Source organism: Epinephelus lanceolatus, chromosome 7, assembly GCF_041903045.1.
Source record: "Epinephelus lanceolatus isolate andai-2023 chromosome 7, ASM4190304v1, whole genome shotgun sequence".
NCBI lineage: Eukaryota > Metazoa > Chordata > Actinopteri > Perciformes > Serranidae > Epinephelus > Epinephelus lanceolatus.
In genome coordinates this window covers 40911238-40929226 of record NC_135740.1, presented here as the reverse complement: position 1 = coordinate 40929226, position 17989 = coordinate 40911238, and the positions used below count along the sequence as shown (strand labels likewise).

The 17989-nt window shown below is 45.2% G+C and overlaps 1 protein-coding gene across 1 annotated transcript in view; it reads right to left on the bottom strand.

Annotated features, from left to right (window-relative positions):
- The window catches only part of fat4 (FAT atypical cadherin 4), a 149658-nt gene extending 132198 nt beyond the window's left edge, over positions 1-17460 (bottom strand). Inside the window, exon 1 of the mRNA XM_033632605.2 lies at positions 11896-17460. Coding sequence (XP_033488496.2) covers positions 11896-16989 — 5094 coding nt within the window. The 5' untranslated portion in view covers positions 16990-17460. The remainder of the gene's footprint in view (positions 1-11895) is intronic.
- Between the last annotated feature and the right edge of the window lie 529 nt (positions 17461-17989).

The following is a 17989-nucleotide window of genomic DNA, read 5'->3' as shown; positions in this document are numbered from 1 at the left end:
AAAACGTTTTCTTCACGGACTCGAGGTAACACGACATGACTAACTGATACACTAATGGTCATTTTGTGGGTGAAATATTCCTTTAAGGATCCTGCGAACAATAATTTTAAGCATAACAGGTTTCCCCTTTTTCAGTACAATGAGAGACTCCTGATTTGCTACATAACCTGCCCAAATAGCTCCCGTGGCAGAAACAGCTTTGCCAAATCTCTACCGGTGGACATGTTTCTACCATCATATCGCCCAACCCTACAGCCAACAAGCTGTCAAATGAAGCGCATGAGCTGAATTACGACTAACATTTTAAAAGTCCAACAAACCTGCACAGAAATCAATTGCCGGAAAAGTCATGCAGGGACATTTTGAAAGCTGAAATATTTCAATTCCAAAATTGAAAACAGCTGCAAATGGACTGTGGCTTGGCTTATTTTTTGAGTTAAGACCTGCACAGCAAAGCAAGCGAGACAAAGCACAAGATTTTGAAAGCAACAATCACAACAAAACAACGAGGAAACATAAAAGTAAAGCTTGGTGCAAATGCTAAATCACAATATGGTTAACCTCTTAATAAAGTGGGAGCGTGTGCTGCACACAGAGCAGCAGCTCCAGTGGATCTCCTGATGGAAAACTCATAAAATAAGAGGGGAGATAACAATAACACGGGCTCTCGCTCTCTGGTGCCAGTCTATCTTTGCTTGTCTCCTGCCTCTGACACTAAAGCCCTACTCCAGCCCTCCCTCCTTAGCTCCCAGCTCAAACCTCACTCCCTCCCCCTCCCTCTTTTTTCCTCCCTCCATCTCCCATCTAGCTCCTAAATTATCTGCCCAGGCTGTGGGAGATACCCCTTCCTGCCCGGGGTCGCTCAGCTTACCGCAAACTGTGGCGATGAGGTGTGTGTGTGTGTGTGTGCACGTGAGAACAGTGCATACGATGCAGAAATGCACATCCTCTCTCCCCTTCTCGTTTGATGTCCCCAGAGATGGGAGGATCTGTGAAGGAGGCGACCGCACTAAATGTCACTTTGGAGGTGCCGTTGATGGACAGCCAGTGTGAGCAAGGCAGACAGACAGACGGAGAGACAGACAGGCAGGTCAGCGAGGCAGCACGGTGAAGTTTGAGCTCTGAAAACAATGGAAATTTGCCGTGTGTATTCCTGCATGTGGATGTGTTTGAGTGTTTGTTGATGCTAGAGAGCTCGGTAAGTCACGTGTAAGAACAAATCATTCTGTAGCTGGGATCCATTATTACCAAGGAGAGCATGTGCCAAAATCAACCCTCCGCTCTCCCTCTCTCTCTACCTCCCTTCGTTTTACAAGTGAAAGTAGTGGAACATTTTTTTTTTTTCAAAGCTGGACAGACTTGGGCATATTTTATGGTCCCTTCACAGTCAGAGCAGCACAGAGAGAAGTGATGAAGAAATCTCTGGGATGGAGTCATACTCAGGCAAAGATTTATTTCCCAGCCTAGCTCTTGCTCAGACCCGAATCATAGCTTAACCTGATCACTTCAACGACTCCCAATCAACCTTGTCACGCTTGAATGACTATTAAGCTTGGAAACTTTAGATCACAGCTTCTGATGGACCCGTGTGATTGCACTCCCTCCTGGTACAAAACGGCAAAAGTCTCCCTTTTGATCACGCCAGACCAAAGGAGAGTTCCCGGCGGCGATTAATACTATTTCAGTCTCACATTTGGTCGCAGCATGTGTGCTTAAGACAGAGGAATGACCCCTCCCAAATGAGGCATGACAATCAAAGTCACAGAACAAGAGAAATGTATCTCTGATGTGAAAATAAACCCGATGATGCAAAACTCCGCCGAGCATGCACAGCTCTGGCCACATTCATTTATTATTCTAACCCGAGGTCTTGCATTGACTTTGCATGAGGCAGAAAAGGGGGCAAAAGTGAAAAAAGAAAGTCTGCGGACAGTCGACCGCAGAGCCGAGAGAGTTTTCTTTTAATATACATGTGCATTCCCTTTATAAACATAATTTCGCGGCAGACCAAGTTTAAAAGTAGAGTGTGTAAATAATTTTTTGTTTTAACCTGTTTAGAGTAGCAGCAGGGTGGAGTTACCACACCAGGACAATTCAGTTAGCCACAGCAGACAATGAAATGAGTATAACAAAGTTAAGACAATGAGATCTCAAAGGTAATTTCGTGTACTTTTACTTTAGTTTACAAGATCTAACAATATCTACTGATGTAGTAAAACCTACCCAGACGTCGGGATGGGTGTTGAACGTGAACCAAAATGTGTCTACAGTAACATCACAAACTGCCAAACGCCTGTCAGATACATGATCTTAGTTACTTACTCTTTTGATCCGCTGGAGTCTGGTTTCAACCACATTGACAAATCTATATCTTATTCAGCAACATTTCTATAACTGCTTAATCACAGAGGGCTTTGGCTTCTTTTATTGAGCAATAACTTTGTGCAACACCTCACCTCTGTCTGACAGAGAACTGCCAACTTTATGTTTTTCTGTCCCAACCAAAGTCCGCTCTGTTTTGCTCCTCAGTACCCTGGCAATCTATCTATCTATCTATCTATCTACCTATCTACACAGTATTTATTAATCTATGGCAGTGGTTCCCACGCTTAGGGTTGGGATCCCCACAAGAGGTCACAAGACAAATTTGAGGGGGTCATTAGTTCAGTGGATCTCAACCAGGGGTACAGGGACTCCCAAGGGTACTTGAGAGAGTTCCAGGGGGTTCCCAGAAAGTGAGGAATACTTCATTTTCACTATTTAATTCACTATAGAAGTACGCCCAATGAAAGAAGGAGGAGTTAGAGTGACTACCTTGATCGTAGGATTTATTTCCTCCATGTTTATCTCCAAAACTGCCGTTGACAACATCAAAATTCTGGTCTTTATCATTTCCAATGACAAGAATCTTTCCAGTTCCTAAAGTCCTTAAAGCCCCTAAAGTGAAATCTTATTAAATGGGGGGTCCTTGACCTAATGGCTATCAGTTTAGGGGTCTTTGATACAAAAAGGTTGAGAACTACTGTACTAGATCAGTGGTTCCCAACTGGTGAGTCGCAGCCCAAAAGTGGGTCACAGGTCCATTGTGAATGGACCACAACTGACTCACAAACATGTCAAAAGAGCTTTTATTTTGAAGTGCAGTTTTCTGCTGGAGAGTGAGTGTATGGCAAGCCGTTTTAACATTTAATCGCTAGACTGGATATTCATTACTGATATCTGCAACATAATTTTGCCTAGTCAAAACTCTTACTCAAGATATCTGTAATTAGATTATTGACTAGTCAAAACTCTAATTACAGATATCTGTAATTCAGTTTTGACTAGTAAGATTTAAACTACTTTTGCCATTCATGTGTATGGGGTTTGTCATTATAGATATCTCCAATGTAGTTGCGGATATCTGCAATTCTTATTGCGGATATCCGCAACTGAATTGGAGATATCTGTAATTCCAGTTTGAGATATCTACAACGTCATTTTGACTAGTCATAATTCAAGTTCAAGATATTTTTAATTATCATCAGCTGAAGATATCTAATGGTCCTTTCTAGATATCTTGAATTAAGTTTCAGATAGTCAAAATGACGTTGTAGATATCTTGAACTTGAATTGTGACTAGTCAAAATGATGTTGTAGATATCTGCAACTGAACTGTAGATATCTCCAATTCAGTTGCGGATATCTGCAATAAGAATTGCAGATATCCGCAACTACATTGGAGATATCTATAATGACAATCCCCATACACATGAATGGCAAAAGTAGTTTGAATCTTGGTAGTCAAAACTGAATTACAGATATCTGTAATTAGAGTTTTGACTAGTCAGAATGATGTTATAGATATCTTCAATTAAAATTCATACTAGTCACAATGACATTACGACTAGTCAAAATGGTGTTGTTGATATCTATAATGGTAATTCCGGATAGTCAAACTTAGCAATTAAATGTTAAAAAGGCTTGCCATAGTGAGTGACTAACAGACAGCTACTTGACAGAGAACAGAAAACTAGCTCGACGACATGGCCAGACACAAGTACGAAGCTGAATATAGTAAATTGTGAGGACCTTGAACTAATGCCTTTGGAGAAATATGAACCCATGGCTGGACCAGCTGTGGAGAGGTGTACTCTTTCTGCCTAGGCCTAGGAAAAGCAGAGGCCCCAGAACAGAGCTACACCACCAAATACATTACTGCAAATGGAAATAAAGTTTTCTTTGACTAAAAAGGTCCCAGCTGTCTCATTTCTAGGTCGTCAAATACTAATGCTTTAAATTGTTGGTTCAGACCGACTACCCACCCGAGTTAAAGAGAATCAACAGTCAACTATCTGTCTCCAGAATTATAAACTGAACCTTAACATTTTGGATTTTAAGCAGGTTCAAACAAATGCTGACAAACACTGCCAGCATTGTCAACATTTCTGACACTATGCTACTGATGATAAATTTGTCTCCTCAGTCTCCGGAGCAGCAGGTATTCAGCCGTGCACACAGATCTGAATCTCGTCTTGCCAAACTGACTGGTGAATTGTGAGATTTAACAGCCTTTGTGGCCTGTGGCCAAAAAAAAGTTAGTTTTGCTCTCTCATGACTAACGTGACACTTGGCTTAACATTAAAGGACACGGCAGAGCAGAACAATATGACCCTGCTCCTGACCTCTCAGCCCCCGAGTCTGACAAATGTGTAGTGTGAGCTGTGCCAGTCGCTGCTCTCTGATGGGAAAAAAGTCAAACACGGTGAAATGTGAGACGGCGTGTCATACAACTACAGTCAAAACTTAAGACACTTAAAACTATATGAGCTCTGTAGAGAGGCTATTGGAAAAGCACAAAGAACCATAACTTTAATGTTCATCTCAAGTGGTCGAATGAGGAGAGGAGTGACAGCTTTAAACTTTTCCAAACAAAGTTATACTGTGCCACAAAATAAATGGAACAAGACAAACACTAACAAACAGTCCAGTGTAATAAAAGGAGAACATAAACTGCTGGCTTCGTTAAGGCTCCGTCTGAATGTGCAGAATCGCAGTCACAAAGCAGCGCAATGATCTTATTTGACAGTAACATAATCATAATAATCTAAATGAAACTGAATTATTTTGACTGTGGCTACCATTTAAAGTCTGCCTGCACTTGAGAGGCAGTTTGAACTTGTGGTCAGTGTGTGTGTTTGGCAGCGTCTGCTTGCACGCATCTATGCATGAGCGAATGTTTATCCAACTTTTATGGCGATTGTCTCATAAAAACGGACAGGCGCTCTGGGACGACCTGCGCTCCTCTGCACCGGCTCACCCGCAGGTTCACCCGCAGCGACCACCTACCAGGAGCAGATGCTCACCTCCACAATGACCATTTCGAAAACGCGTGTCCGGGCGGATTACAGCGTGAGTTATTACCTTGGTTACGGCCTTTCTGGACTGTTACCACCCTTTTGTCGAGCTCAAGTGCACGAGCGAAGACACAGTCAAAAAATCACAATTAGACCATGAATTACAACACACAGGGAGGCAGTTTGTTCTGCATCATTCCTCCTCCAGTTGTTGGAAAATGTCCCCTCTGAGAAACATGAAATTTTAATACTGAGCTTGTGTATGATTCGAGTGTAATCAAAGCTTTTTTTTCTGCTCAGTTTGATTCGACAAAGAACACTAAATGCTTCGCTTTGGGGGTATCAGTATCAGCGTTCGACCTTTCTCTGGAAACTGTCATCAATCTTTCAATTTTTATTAATACACTCACACACAGACACAAACCAGCATCCGTATCATGTTGTCCAGACGTACATGACCTTCCCCTCCCTGCCTCGTTGACCTGTCTGGCTTTACAGGTTTTATCTCACGCTCTATCCTCTCTAGAAACTCATCACATTTCCCTTCATGTTGGAGGAGGTTCAGCATCACCGAAACACAGAGGCAGCAAAAGAGGGAATGAAAGAGACGCAGAGTGAAAAGCAAACTTTGAAGTCCGTTGCCAGCGAGATTTATGAATCAGACTGATCCACAACACAGAGAGACACAAACAGATTCCCAGAAACACAAAGCAGGGAGGGAAACACTAAAGAGATGCGAAGAGACAAAGATATACAGCTTAACAAAGAGGAGGAGCTCAAGCTGTCCATAGCAACAAAGATCAACACTAACTTCTATATCTGCCTTTAATCTGCAAAGACTGTGGCTGCAAAGACTGACTCCCACCGAGCAGCAACCTCCAGGGCTGAAGAATGAAGCTGAAGTGCCAAAAACTGCAGTTCCTTGAATGACCACATGGGGCTATAACTCACTTGTTTAAATGGGATGAAGGCTTAAAGTTATGCATAATTAAGGGCCTGGACCAGTGGCATGAGGTAGTTACAATGGGCCCCAGTGCACACTTTCATGCACATATCGTCTCGTCACATGATCAAAGTCTTGACACTGGATAACATAAATATTACCCAGCAACATGCAGCAAAGGGCCACGAGTCAAAATTGAGACCGTGGCTACAGCGACGGACAGTGCCTTTGTGCATGGAGCGCCTGCTTCACCCACTGAGCTACTGGGCGCCCCTATTTTAGATAGCTTTAAACGGGATCATGCAAGCAACAATCTCCAGCTGCAATCCACAGGACGTTTGTTTTTAAAGGGTTAAGCCTGTTCTCCGCCAGCGAACGTTAGCATTAGCATTATCACAGTTAACCATAGCTGTAAATGCACTGTGCTAACCGAGCTAGCAGCTAGCATTATGGTTAACGTCACCCTCTTGTCCAAATATGGTCACTTCTCCAAAAATCCAAAATGGCGACAGTCAAAATGACAAACTTCAAAGGAGTCCACAAACAAGTGGGTGGCGTTACCATGGCAACGTCCATCATTTTACACAACAAATGACTCCCACCTGCTTACGACATGATCAGGAGCCCTGCCCCTGCCTCCTCCTCCTTCCCATGATTCCTTGCAACGCCGCCTGTGTCTGGCCCCTCCAAGACCCTCCTAAAAGTGTTTCCCTCCACCCCTCCTCTTCCTCCATTCCCACAGCTCCCAATAACACCGTCTGACACGTCCAGAACCCTCCCAAACCATTTCTTTCTCCAGCCTCACAGCTCCAAACAGATCTACGCCACGTCCTTCACCGGTGAGGAGAGGGGAGGAAAGCCGGCTGACAGGGGCATCCATACACACTCCTAAATCTGCCAAGGCAAGACGCTGGCACAGACAAAAAAAATAACAAAAGCCTCCCGATCTGTGGCCGGGGCAGTGCAACACTTTATCTACGGAGGCAAAACAAAGGAAGGCCTGTTGAGCGCTCCGACTGTGTTTACTTTCAGGGGAGGAACAATGCCTTTAAGAGGAGGGGGCAAGGACTGATGTGGCACTTGAGGGCCTCTCCGAAAAAAAAACAGCACTTCATTTTGATTCACAGTGAGTTTAAGAAAACAGTTGTAGCGGTCTGGTGTATGGGGCTGGAGGGATTGAGTGTGAGGCGGCAGATGAAGGGGAAGAGTACAGTGGATAAGAAACAGACAGTCGAGGTGGCAATGAGAAAAAACTTGTTCTCTCTGATTTATTTCTCATCACACGGTTACATTTCTTTCTTTAAAGGAGCAGTCCACCAAAAATCTTCTCAGTAGGCAACATAGGGTTTGAAGGTGACTCTGAATGATTTGCAGCAGTTACATTCATGTTTGTTGGCTGCAAATTACAAATGTAAACAGCTGAAAACACCAGCAATAAACAAACTGAAAGCTGTGTAACATCATTGTGCTGCTGGTTGGATGCCAAGAGCCCAAACTGCTCAAATAAAAGTCACAAGCAAACATATTCTGGCAAAAGATATGCCTAGGGCACCAAATGAGCTAGGTCTGGGCCTGAAAACAACCAATCAGAGCCAAGGAATCTCTAACGCAGCTGTCAATCATGTCAATCACTGCATCAAACTGTCAAACTAGGCAGCGTTTATGAAATATGAATAAAGATTTTGTTAGTGTATGTCCAATGTCTCACCGTATATGTTTTCAGAAACATATTTTAGTGTATTCTTTGGCTGTGAAACAAAAACCTTTGCTTCAGGTGCACTGTTTCCAACATGGCGGCCGGGCCACAGCCTCTCATTTCACAGCTAAACAGTACACTAAAATGTTTCTGAAAACATTTAGGTGAGAAATAGGCAGTGCAGTAACAGGGTCTTGATTCATATTTGATCAGTGCTGCCTAGTTTGATAGTTTGATGCAGTTCAGGAGCAGTGATTGACATGATTGACAGCTGCGTTAACTCCTCGACTCTGGTTGTTTTCATTCATGTGCGGCAATGACATTGGAAGTGACAGATTATCTGTTGCATGTTCTGTTGTGTAGATGAAGTGACAGTTTGAGCAAACATGACGAAAAGTTGTAATTAAAGTTCCCACCCACAGCTTTCAAGCCTTCCTGTGGTGAGTGTTTGATCCCCAAATGAGTCCTTATCTTATTTATTCCACTTTAACCTTTGCACTCTTGTTTATCTTATAACGACTAAAGATCATTCTTCTTGAGAATCAACAAATAAACCTCTTCAGCAGGTTAATAGACTTTCGAGTACTTCACACTCCTGCTTATATCCCAATCAGTGACGCGCAGGTGTTTTGTTTTTAGCAACTGATGGGAAACACCTGCCGTCACATCGCTGATTAAAACGTGGCCAAAAGTAACACCAACCCTTGAAAGTTTCAGCTCGAGGAGAGAAGTCTGTCTGAGGTGATGCAGTGTGGATTCACTCAGTTTGGACTATGAGGGGAAATGCTTCTCTCCACCTCTGAACGAGGACAATGCAGGATGTGATGAATCAAAACTTGGAGTGAAATAAAAAACATCCTCCTGAACACTATGAATGCAATCTGGATTCACCAACAATGGATGAACCTGCTGCCAAGACATTTTTTGGCGTATTTATCTGCATCAGATATTAAGAGGAAGGAGATTTTTGGGTAATGACGTCGTCTGTGCAACATTCCAAACTAAATATGATCATCTGAATTTCTGTAAGGAGTTCAACAACCACTAAATGGCCAAAAGAAATGCCCTCTGCACGTCACACATGACCCAGCTGTGACCAAACGTCACATACAGTCCTGCTATGACAGATCTTATAAACAATCACCCACAATGAAACTTTCGAAAATGCAGAAAAGGTCAGGAAAAAACCCAGAATCCCTCTCTCTGCACTCTTTCCACTGCAGGCCCAGCAGGGTCTTGAGTTGTTTAAGATCACGACGGTCGATAAGGCATGTCCAGCCAAATTCTCTTTGTTCCAGTGTTTCCAAAACATCACACATGGTGTATAGAAGACAGGGGAAAAATGCCAGCTTTCCCTCATGCACCCAATCAATGGGGAGAATGGGAAATGGAGAATGTGAAAGGGTCACAACCCCAGGGGTGGAAATAATCCCCCAGTTGCTACCGGGTATCTGGTGTATAAACACTGCACTGGAAAAACATTAGTCTAAGTCTGAAGGTTTACACTATCGTACCACACAGTATCCTTTGAGATCCCATTGACAGAGGAGATACAAATACTGCTCATTTCTGCTATTAAAAATACAGCAATAAAGACGACTGCGTTTCATTTCAGCACGAAACCAGCCCACGTTTCCAAACGTGGAGGGTCATTTGAATTCCTCCAAGTTATTAGATCTCACGCTTCTCAAAATGGAGAGACTGACTACGCAGCCAGGTGGTGTGGTAAAGTCATCTCTCTGAGGGGTGAGAAAGTTCAAGCCTAGCATGAAACCAATCTAGACTTTAAGGTTTGGGAACTGAGCACTGAAGCACTATATTCTCTCATTAGTCCGACAGTAGAGTCTGCAGGAAAGCAGATTGCCATCTTCGCTTCAGGCAAAGTGAGACAACATTTGATATTCCCATTTGGCCAGAGCGAACCTTTAAGTTAACTTAGCTAACACGATTTTGCCAAGTAATCCTTGATTTCAATAATGTGTGAGTTTGTCTCCAAAATAACTGATTGCCGTATTAGATTTCAGCTTCAATATTTGCAGTGGTTGAAAAGGCATCAATAACAACTGTCAAACATCCAGCTAATCTTAAACTCTTAAATCACTTCACATCATAACACAAAACAGATTTCTTAAAGGGTCCAGTGTGTAGGATTTAGGGGGATATATCGGCTGAAATTTAATATAATAAGTATGTTTTCTTTAGTGTATAATCACCTGAAAATAGGAATCAATGTGGTTTTGTTACCTTAGAATGAGACGTTTATATCTACACAAGGAACCGAGTTCACCTTGTTGCACTGCCATGTTTCTACAGTAGCCCAGAACCATGTTTTTACCAGTTTAAATCGCTTGGTCCATTTGTTTTGGAGAGGAAGAGACGCCTGCGAATAATTCAGCTCCTGGTAAAAACATCCTGAATGTCTAGATCTTAAAGGTGCAGTGTGCAAGATTTTACCGAAAGCCTAATCATCCACTTAGGTCTCTTCTTCTCCAAAACAAACAGACCAGGTGATTAAAACCAATAAAAACACTTAATAAAGCAGTGTAAGGTTACAAATCAGTATTTCAGAAACATTGATTTGTACTGTGAAACTTCTTTATTCAGTGTTTCTACCACTTTTAATCACCCAAACTGTTTGTACTGGAGAAGAGGAGACCTCTGCGGATAATTCGGCTCCTGGTAAAAACCTCCTGAACAATGAACACTTAAGGAATTCTGAGCGGATTTTCATACTTGGCACATGGGAGAAGTCAGAGCTGGTTGCAATCTGCAGTCTTCGCCTCTAGATGCCACTAAATCCTCCACACTGCTCCTTTAAGCAGAGAAGAAGCTCACACCTTTTTCTGTTTTTGCTCTGAAAAGTCCAGTTTGAATGCAGTATGTGTGCATCATCAAGCCTGTAATAACATGGCATCTCCAGTCCTGGTTTTTCCAAAACATACGTAGGCTCACATTTGTTTTTCATTTGACTGGCGGCTAGGCCTTAGCCACCCAAAACTGGGTTTAGGGTTCCCGCATTACACTTCAGAGAATTTAACTCCCTCTTTCTTTAGGGAAAGCCTGAAAAAGGTGCATCACATAATGCAAACTCAGTGGACAGCTTAAGTTTCACTCTCTCCGCCCTCAGCGTCTTTTCACAGAGTCTTAAGAGGTCACCCAATTTTAATGGTCACTTATTGCCTGTGGAGCAGTTCCTGGTGGTATAAAGGTACCCCGAGACCACCCCGGTGCCAAAACAGCCTCAGGCTCAAAGGCTCAAAGTAATACTGGCACTGATGATGCATACCTGCACTGAATTACTCTCCTTTTCATTTCTACTTGAGACACTGGAGAAGCCATCATGGTCCATGAACCTGAAACAGCAGCCCTGAATGATTTATGTCTACAGCGGGGAAATTAAAATGTGGTCCTTTTTTGATTTGTGCAGTTCATATCCGCTGATAAGAATATTTCAGTTCACAAGAGCAGCAGAGGACCCTGTGTAGAAGACATGCAGCACTCATTTCCCTTCCCAAGACTGCTCAAATATTAAAGGAGGCACATTCGAGATGAATTGTTATGGCTAGTGTGTTTTTGGAAACGGGAACAATAAAGTTATCGTGCCAAAGAACAAGGCCTGCTTACTCATGTCCAAGAAAATTATGATTTAATATAATGCAGAGCCATGCGTAAAAAGGAATTTAATTAATGAGCAGACATATGCAATAGGTGGCTCTGTTTTATGTGTGACTTGGACAGTTTCACTCCCCATTTTTTTCCAGCTCAAACCTTGATCTCATTACACTTATTCCATCCAAATGTCTATAACAAATGCCAGTGGGTGAGTTCATGCCCTCTTTCTGCCAAACAGATCAAATACAACAAAATATAAGGTGGTTTCCAGTACCTGTAGAGAACAGAGAAGTCAGCAGTGTACTCACCTCAGCACGCTGTGTCCTGGGCTGGCTGGCGTCCGTCTCGATGGCATACACATCCACCAGGTAGAGGTCGGAGCCTTGTTCTCGGTCCAGCTCCGCAGCCGTCTGTATCACTCCAGTGTGGCGGCCGATGGTGAAAAGGCGTCCCACCGCTTTTCCATCACTGTGAACCCCGACGATGAAATACTCCACTTTGGTCGCAGAGCCCCGCGGGCTCGAGGCATCCAGGGAGATGACGTTGGTCCCCGGCGGCTGGCCCTCTTTGAGGATAGTGATGTATTTTGGCTGTGAGAAAACGGGCCCGTCCATCCCCTGGAGGATGATGGTCAGCTCGGTTCTGGAGGTCTTGCGGCTGGTGCCGTGGTCAGTGGCGGACACAGTGAGGGTGTACATGAGCCGGGACTGTACCAGCTGTGAGGCCAGACGAATATCACCGCTGTACCTGTCCATGATGAAAGTGTCAGAGTCTCCTTCCACAAGCTCGTACTCCACCTCTCCGTTTGCACCCTCATCGGGGTCAAAGGCCAGAACTGTTGTCAGGATGGAGCCGATGACTATGTTTGGCTCAGCCACGAGGGCGTTCTGGGACACAAAAGTGGGAACGTTATCATTCAGGTCAGTGACCCATATTGTGACATTTTTCAGGGCAAAGCGGCGAAATTCAACTGGAACCGCCTGGTCGGAGGCTTTGACTGTCAGCTCGAACATATTTGAAAACTCCCTGTCGATTTCCTTGGTGGTGTATATGAGCCCAGTGCCCGGGTCAATGCTGAAGTGACCTCCCCGGGGAATCTGCTGCACAATGGAGTACTCCAGCTCCCCGTTTATGTCTGCATCCGTGTCATGAGCTGTAATTGTCATAACTGAGGCTGAGAGGGGGAGATTTTCAGGAATGGATTTAAAAATGTCACCAGGGGCAAATACTGGAGGGTTGTCGTTAAAATCCCTGACATGGATGACCACAGGGATGGATGAGGAGCGGGGTGGTCTGCCATTGTCCTTTGCAGTGATGTTGAGTTTGTAAAATGACTGAGTTTCATAGTCCAGCCTTTTCACCAGGAAGATGCTGCCGGTGTTGGGGCTGATGCTGAAGGTGCCGTGGTTGTTTGTGGCTGTGATGCTATACGTTATGTCTGCATTCTGACCTGAATCCGCATCAGTGGCGGTCACAGAGGCCACCAGCTCCCCTATCCTCATGTTCTCCAGGGCGTCTACAGACAGTGAGGATTTAGGGAAGGAGGGAGAGTTGTCATTCTCATCCAGGATGCTGATGCTAAGCATGCAGGAGGAGGAGAGGGGCACAGCTCCAGCATCAACAGCTATGATTTTCAGTGAATAAGAGTATGTGGTTTCATAGTCAAGCTTTCCTATTAGTGTGACCTGCCCAGAGCTGCTATCAATAGTGAACTGTCCCTCCTCGTTGCCCTCAGATATGTGATAATGAACCAGTCCGTTTTTATTCTCATCAACATCGGAGGCAGAAACCCGCAGCAGTTGTGTCAGGTTTTGAGCCGACTCGGAGATGGAGGCCTGGTAAATGTCTTTGGTGAATTTAGGCGGGTTGTCGTTGATGTCTTGAATGTAAACCTGCACTTTGGCCTGGTCTCTGAGGGGCTTGGGGAGACCCTGGTCTGACGAGACGACCACGAAGTTGAACACGGCGGCGCCTCTCTGTCTCATGAGCGACTCGCGGTCAAACTGCAGCGTGCTGGTCAACTCCCCTGTGATGGCGTTCAGCTCAAAGTTGGACTGCGGAGCCTCAAATGTATATCTGACCTCGCTGTTTGGGCCATAGTCCTTATCCTCGGCAAAAACATGTCCAACCAGAGAACCCCTCTTCTGCTCTTCCTCAAAATGAAACACATAATTGGTGCTGTTGAAGAGGGGACGGTTGTCGTTTACGTCATCTAGAATCACGCTGACATTGACGGTGGCACTAAGCGGCTCCACGGCCCGGTCTTTGGCCACAACCACTAAGTTATATCTGTCTTGTATCTCTCGGTCCAGCTCTGCTTTGATGTACAACTGCCCGTCTGGGAAAATGCCAAACACATCCCCAGTGTTGCCACCCGCGATGTCATACATAATCTCCCCATTAAGACCAGAGTCTTTGTCGGTGGCCTCCACTTTGAAAAAGCGGCTGTTGACGGGCTCAGACTCCAGGATGATGACCTCGTATGAAAGCTGGTCAAACACAGGCGAGTTGTCATTCACGTCATAAACGCTGACGATGAGGATGAGGCTGGAGGTGTGCTGGGGGACCCCCATGTCTGATGCGATGACCTCGACCTCGTAAGAGCTCGTGGTGACCTCCAGCGGCCCGGTCAGCGTGATGAGGCCGTGCTTCTCATGAATATGAAACAGGCCTTTGGGGTTTTGTTTGAGGCTGTAAACCACCACGCCGTTTGTGCCTTCGTCGGGATCCGAAGCTTTGGCCTGGAATATGACATGACCTGTGCTCCAGTTCTCCACCGCGCTCACGTGCTCCACAGCGTGAATAAAATGAGGGGCATTATCATTTAAGTCCTTCACAGTGATGTTAACAAAGGCCTCTCCTGTGATCTCCCCGGCTCTGGCTACAACCTTCAGCTGATAGAAACCCTGCTCCTCTCTGTCGATCTGGCTCGATGCTGTGATCTGACCTGCACTGTTTACGGTGAAAAGCCCCCTCTGGTCCCCCGAGGTGATTAGATATGAAATGTTTGTGTTTAAATCTACAGTGGTGGCTGACACAGTCCCTATAACTGTCCCGATGCCCACATTTTCAAACATGACAAAGCTGTACACCTTCTGGCTGAACACTGGTGGGTTATCCTGTGTGTCTATGACAGTTACAGTCACTATGGCCTGGGTGTGTGAGCGCAGGCCGCTACCATCTGCTGCTGTCACCTGCAGCTGGTAGGCAGTTTTCTCCTCTCTATCCAGGGGCACGAGCGTGGTGATTCTCCCTGTGTTGCTATTAATGCGGAATCTGGAAGCGTCTCCAGCTGTAATGATATATTTGAGCGTGCCATTTCGACCCAAATCTGGATCTGTGGCTGAAACTGTGGTTACATAAGAACCCGAGGGCTCGTTCTCTTTCACGTTTGCAAAATACTGCACAGGGTAGAAAACTGGCCTATTGTCGTTGATATCCTTCAGGGTGATGTTGACTTTCCCTACAGAGTGCAGAGGAGGGCTGCCTGCGTCTGCTGCCTGGATGTGGAGTAAGTAGGAGGCCTGATCCTCTCTGTCTAGCTCCACGGCTGTGCTTAATCGCCCTGACACGGCATCCAGGCGAAACAGCTCCTGGACACTGGCTGGAGTCTCTGCATCAAATGAGAACCGGATAGTTCCATTGGCCCCGAGATCGTCATCTGAGGCAGACAGCAGCACCAGCTCAGTCCCAGCAGGAGCGTGCTCCACCAGGGAAACGTGATATGTGCTCTGTGTGAATGTGGGCACTTGGTCGTTCACGTCAGTGATGTTGACTATCAGTTTAGTGTAGGAAATCTTAGGCTGCAGCCCCTGGTCTTTGGCACTAATGTTAAGCACAATTTCAGATGCTATTTCCCTATCCAGCAAAGCGGCACTGGTAACCAGACCACTGTTTTCACTGATGGAGAACCAGCCCAAAGCGTTTCCAGACACCAGGGAGTAGCGCAGGTTGGCATTCTGCCCAGAGTCACCATCTGTTGCAGAAACCCCTTTAATGTAGCTGCCTTTTGGTATGTCTTCACTGATATCTACTCTGTACAGTGTTTCCTGGAATATGGGTGGGTGATCGTTGATATCATTCACAAAAATGACCAGACTGGCAAAGGAGGACCGAGCAATAGGCTTGCCGTTGTCCGACACAGACACAGTCAGGTTGTATGAGGAAATTCTCTCTCTGTCTAACACACTGGCCACTTTGATCAGACTCAAATTGGGCACAGGGGACGTGTGCACTTCAAAGTGTCTCTGCTCGTTGCCTCCTAAGATTGAAACAGATATGTTACCATTAGCTGTGGGGGAGTCTGAATCTGACACAGTGAGTAAAGCCACTACTGTGCCAATCTGTGCGTTTTCATCCACGGAGGCGAATTTAGAAGTGGTGGGGAAATACCTGAACTTCACCATCGGGTCGTTGTCATTCACATCTAAAAGTTTGATTGTGGCTTCTGTTCTGCCTGACAGCGACGGCACCCCGTTGTCTACAGCATGAATAGTCAGGGAGTACTCTTTCTTACTCTCATAATCCAAACCCTCCTTTATTATAATAGTACCTGCTTTGGGGTCGATTTGAAAAGGTGTCCCTTCATCTAAAAAGTACCTGATTTCAGCATTGGCTCCCTCATCCTGATCTGATGCTGTAATCTGCAGAATACTGGACCCTACTGCTGCATCCTCAAAAACACTAGTCTGATATTGATCTTGATCAAAAATAGGGGGGTTGTCATTTATGTCTTGGATTGTGACATTTACTTGCAGGTAGCCAAACTTTTTCGGGTCTCCTTTGTCCTCCACTTCCACCAGGAGCTGGTAGAAGGGAGTAACTTCCCTGTCCAAGCCTCCAGTTGAAACAAGGTGCAAGAATGCCCCCTCTCCACTAGGATTGACTGTAATATCCAAGCGGAATTTCCTCTGCTCGTTGCCTTTCACTATTCTGTACGTGGTGTGATCAACTCCGTTACTCCCAATGTCTGAGTCTGTAGCAGTGTCCAGGATCACTTGCCTGCCGCTGCTGGCGTCCTCCTTGAAAGACACGACAATGGACGCGTCTGGAAACACCGGGGAGTTATCATTAATATCCAAAACTACTATCCTGACCTCGGTGGGGTAGGTGGGCTGGCTGGACAGCACCACGACGTTGATGACATCACTCTGCAAAACCTCCCTGTCAATCACCGAGGAGGTGTAAATGACTCCAGTGGTGCCGTTAATTGCAAAAAGTTTGTGGTTCTCGCTGAAGCGGTACGTGAAGCTGGGCTTGGTCTCTATCGTGCCCACGTAGGTGCCGACAGGCTGCTCCTCCAGGACCTGGAACTCTTGACGGACTTGGCTGGACGCTGAGTACTGCGACAGAGTCCATAACATGAGTAAAATCAAATGAAAGCCCCTACCTGTGAGCGCCATGGTCAGATAGCCGGTCCACCTTTCTCAGACAGAGTCCATGCCTATGATGCATCAACTTCACTGAGCTCCGACGAGTCACTAGAGCATTGTATTCCAGCGAATGTGCAGAGAAAACTCAATGGGAAGCCCGGCAGAGTGTCTCTCCACAGTTGTTCAGTGTCCCCAAAGTACTCCAGAAGTGTTATTTTATCCTGCGCAGCGCAGCTAAATCCTCTGAATGGAGAGAATGGTTCCTACAGATCACACAAGTTTCACTTCAACTCCGCAAAAAGCATGTTCACAACAATCCACTTCACAGACAAAACTTCCTGGCTCCTTTGGAAGATGCGTGGAGAAAGAAAAAAAAAAGTTTATCCAAAGTTAGGGCGCACACTGAGCGGTGTAGAGTGCGAGCGGGCGGCTCAGCCTTTACGCACCGTCCCGTGGAATAACGGTGCAGGCGCTTCAGTCATATTGTGCTCAGGAGTCCCAGTAAGTTAGGAACAAAGCTGGAGTTGGACTCAACTCCCTCCCATCACTGATCCCATTGGATAGCTGCGCTCCTGCCCGCCCTCCCACCGCCTCTCCCCCTCCATTGTGCAGCGCTGCCCGCTTGTCCCAGCTCGTGGAAGACGGTGTCAATCAAATGAAACAGGTAACGATGCCCCGAGCGCTCTTAATTACTTCAGTAACTGATTAACGCCTGTTAAAACTGCCTCAATGACCCCAGGGTATCAAAGTTAGTCATAGAACACACAGAAACACACTCATCCTCTGATAGAAACAATGCTCACAATAAATATTGGATAACAGAGGGTAACACAAAGCATAACATGTGGAAAAAGTCACTTTAAAATCATATTTTAGTCCTATTACTTATCATAAAGGAGTATTATAATGATGCCCTTAAAATCCTATAAAAATAAAATTAATTCTACATGAGCATATAATTATTTGTGCTTCAATTTGCTGCAGAAACAACCTTTTATTTAAATGTAATGCTCTATTGTTGCTGGATAAT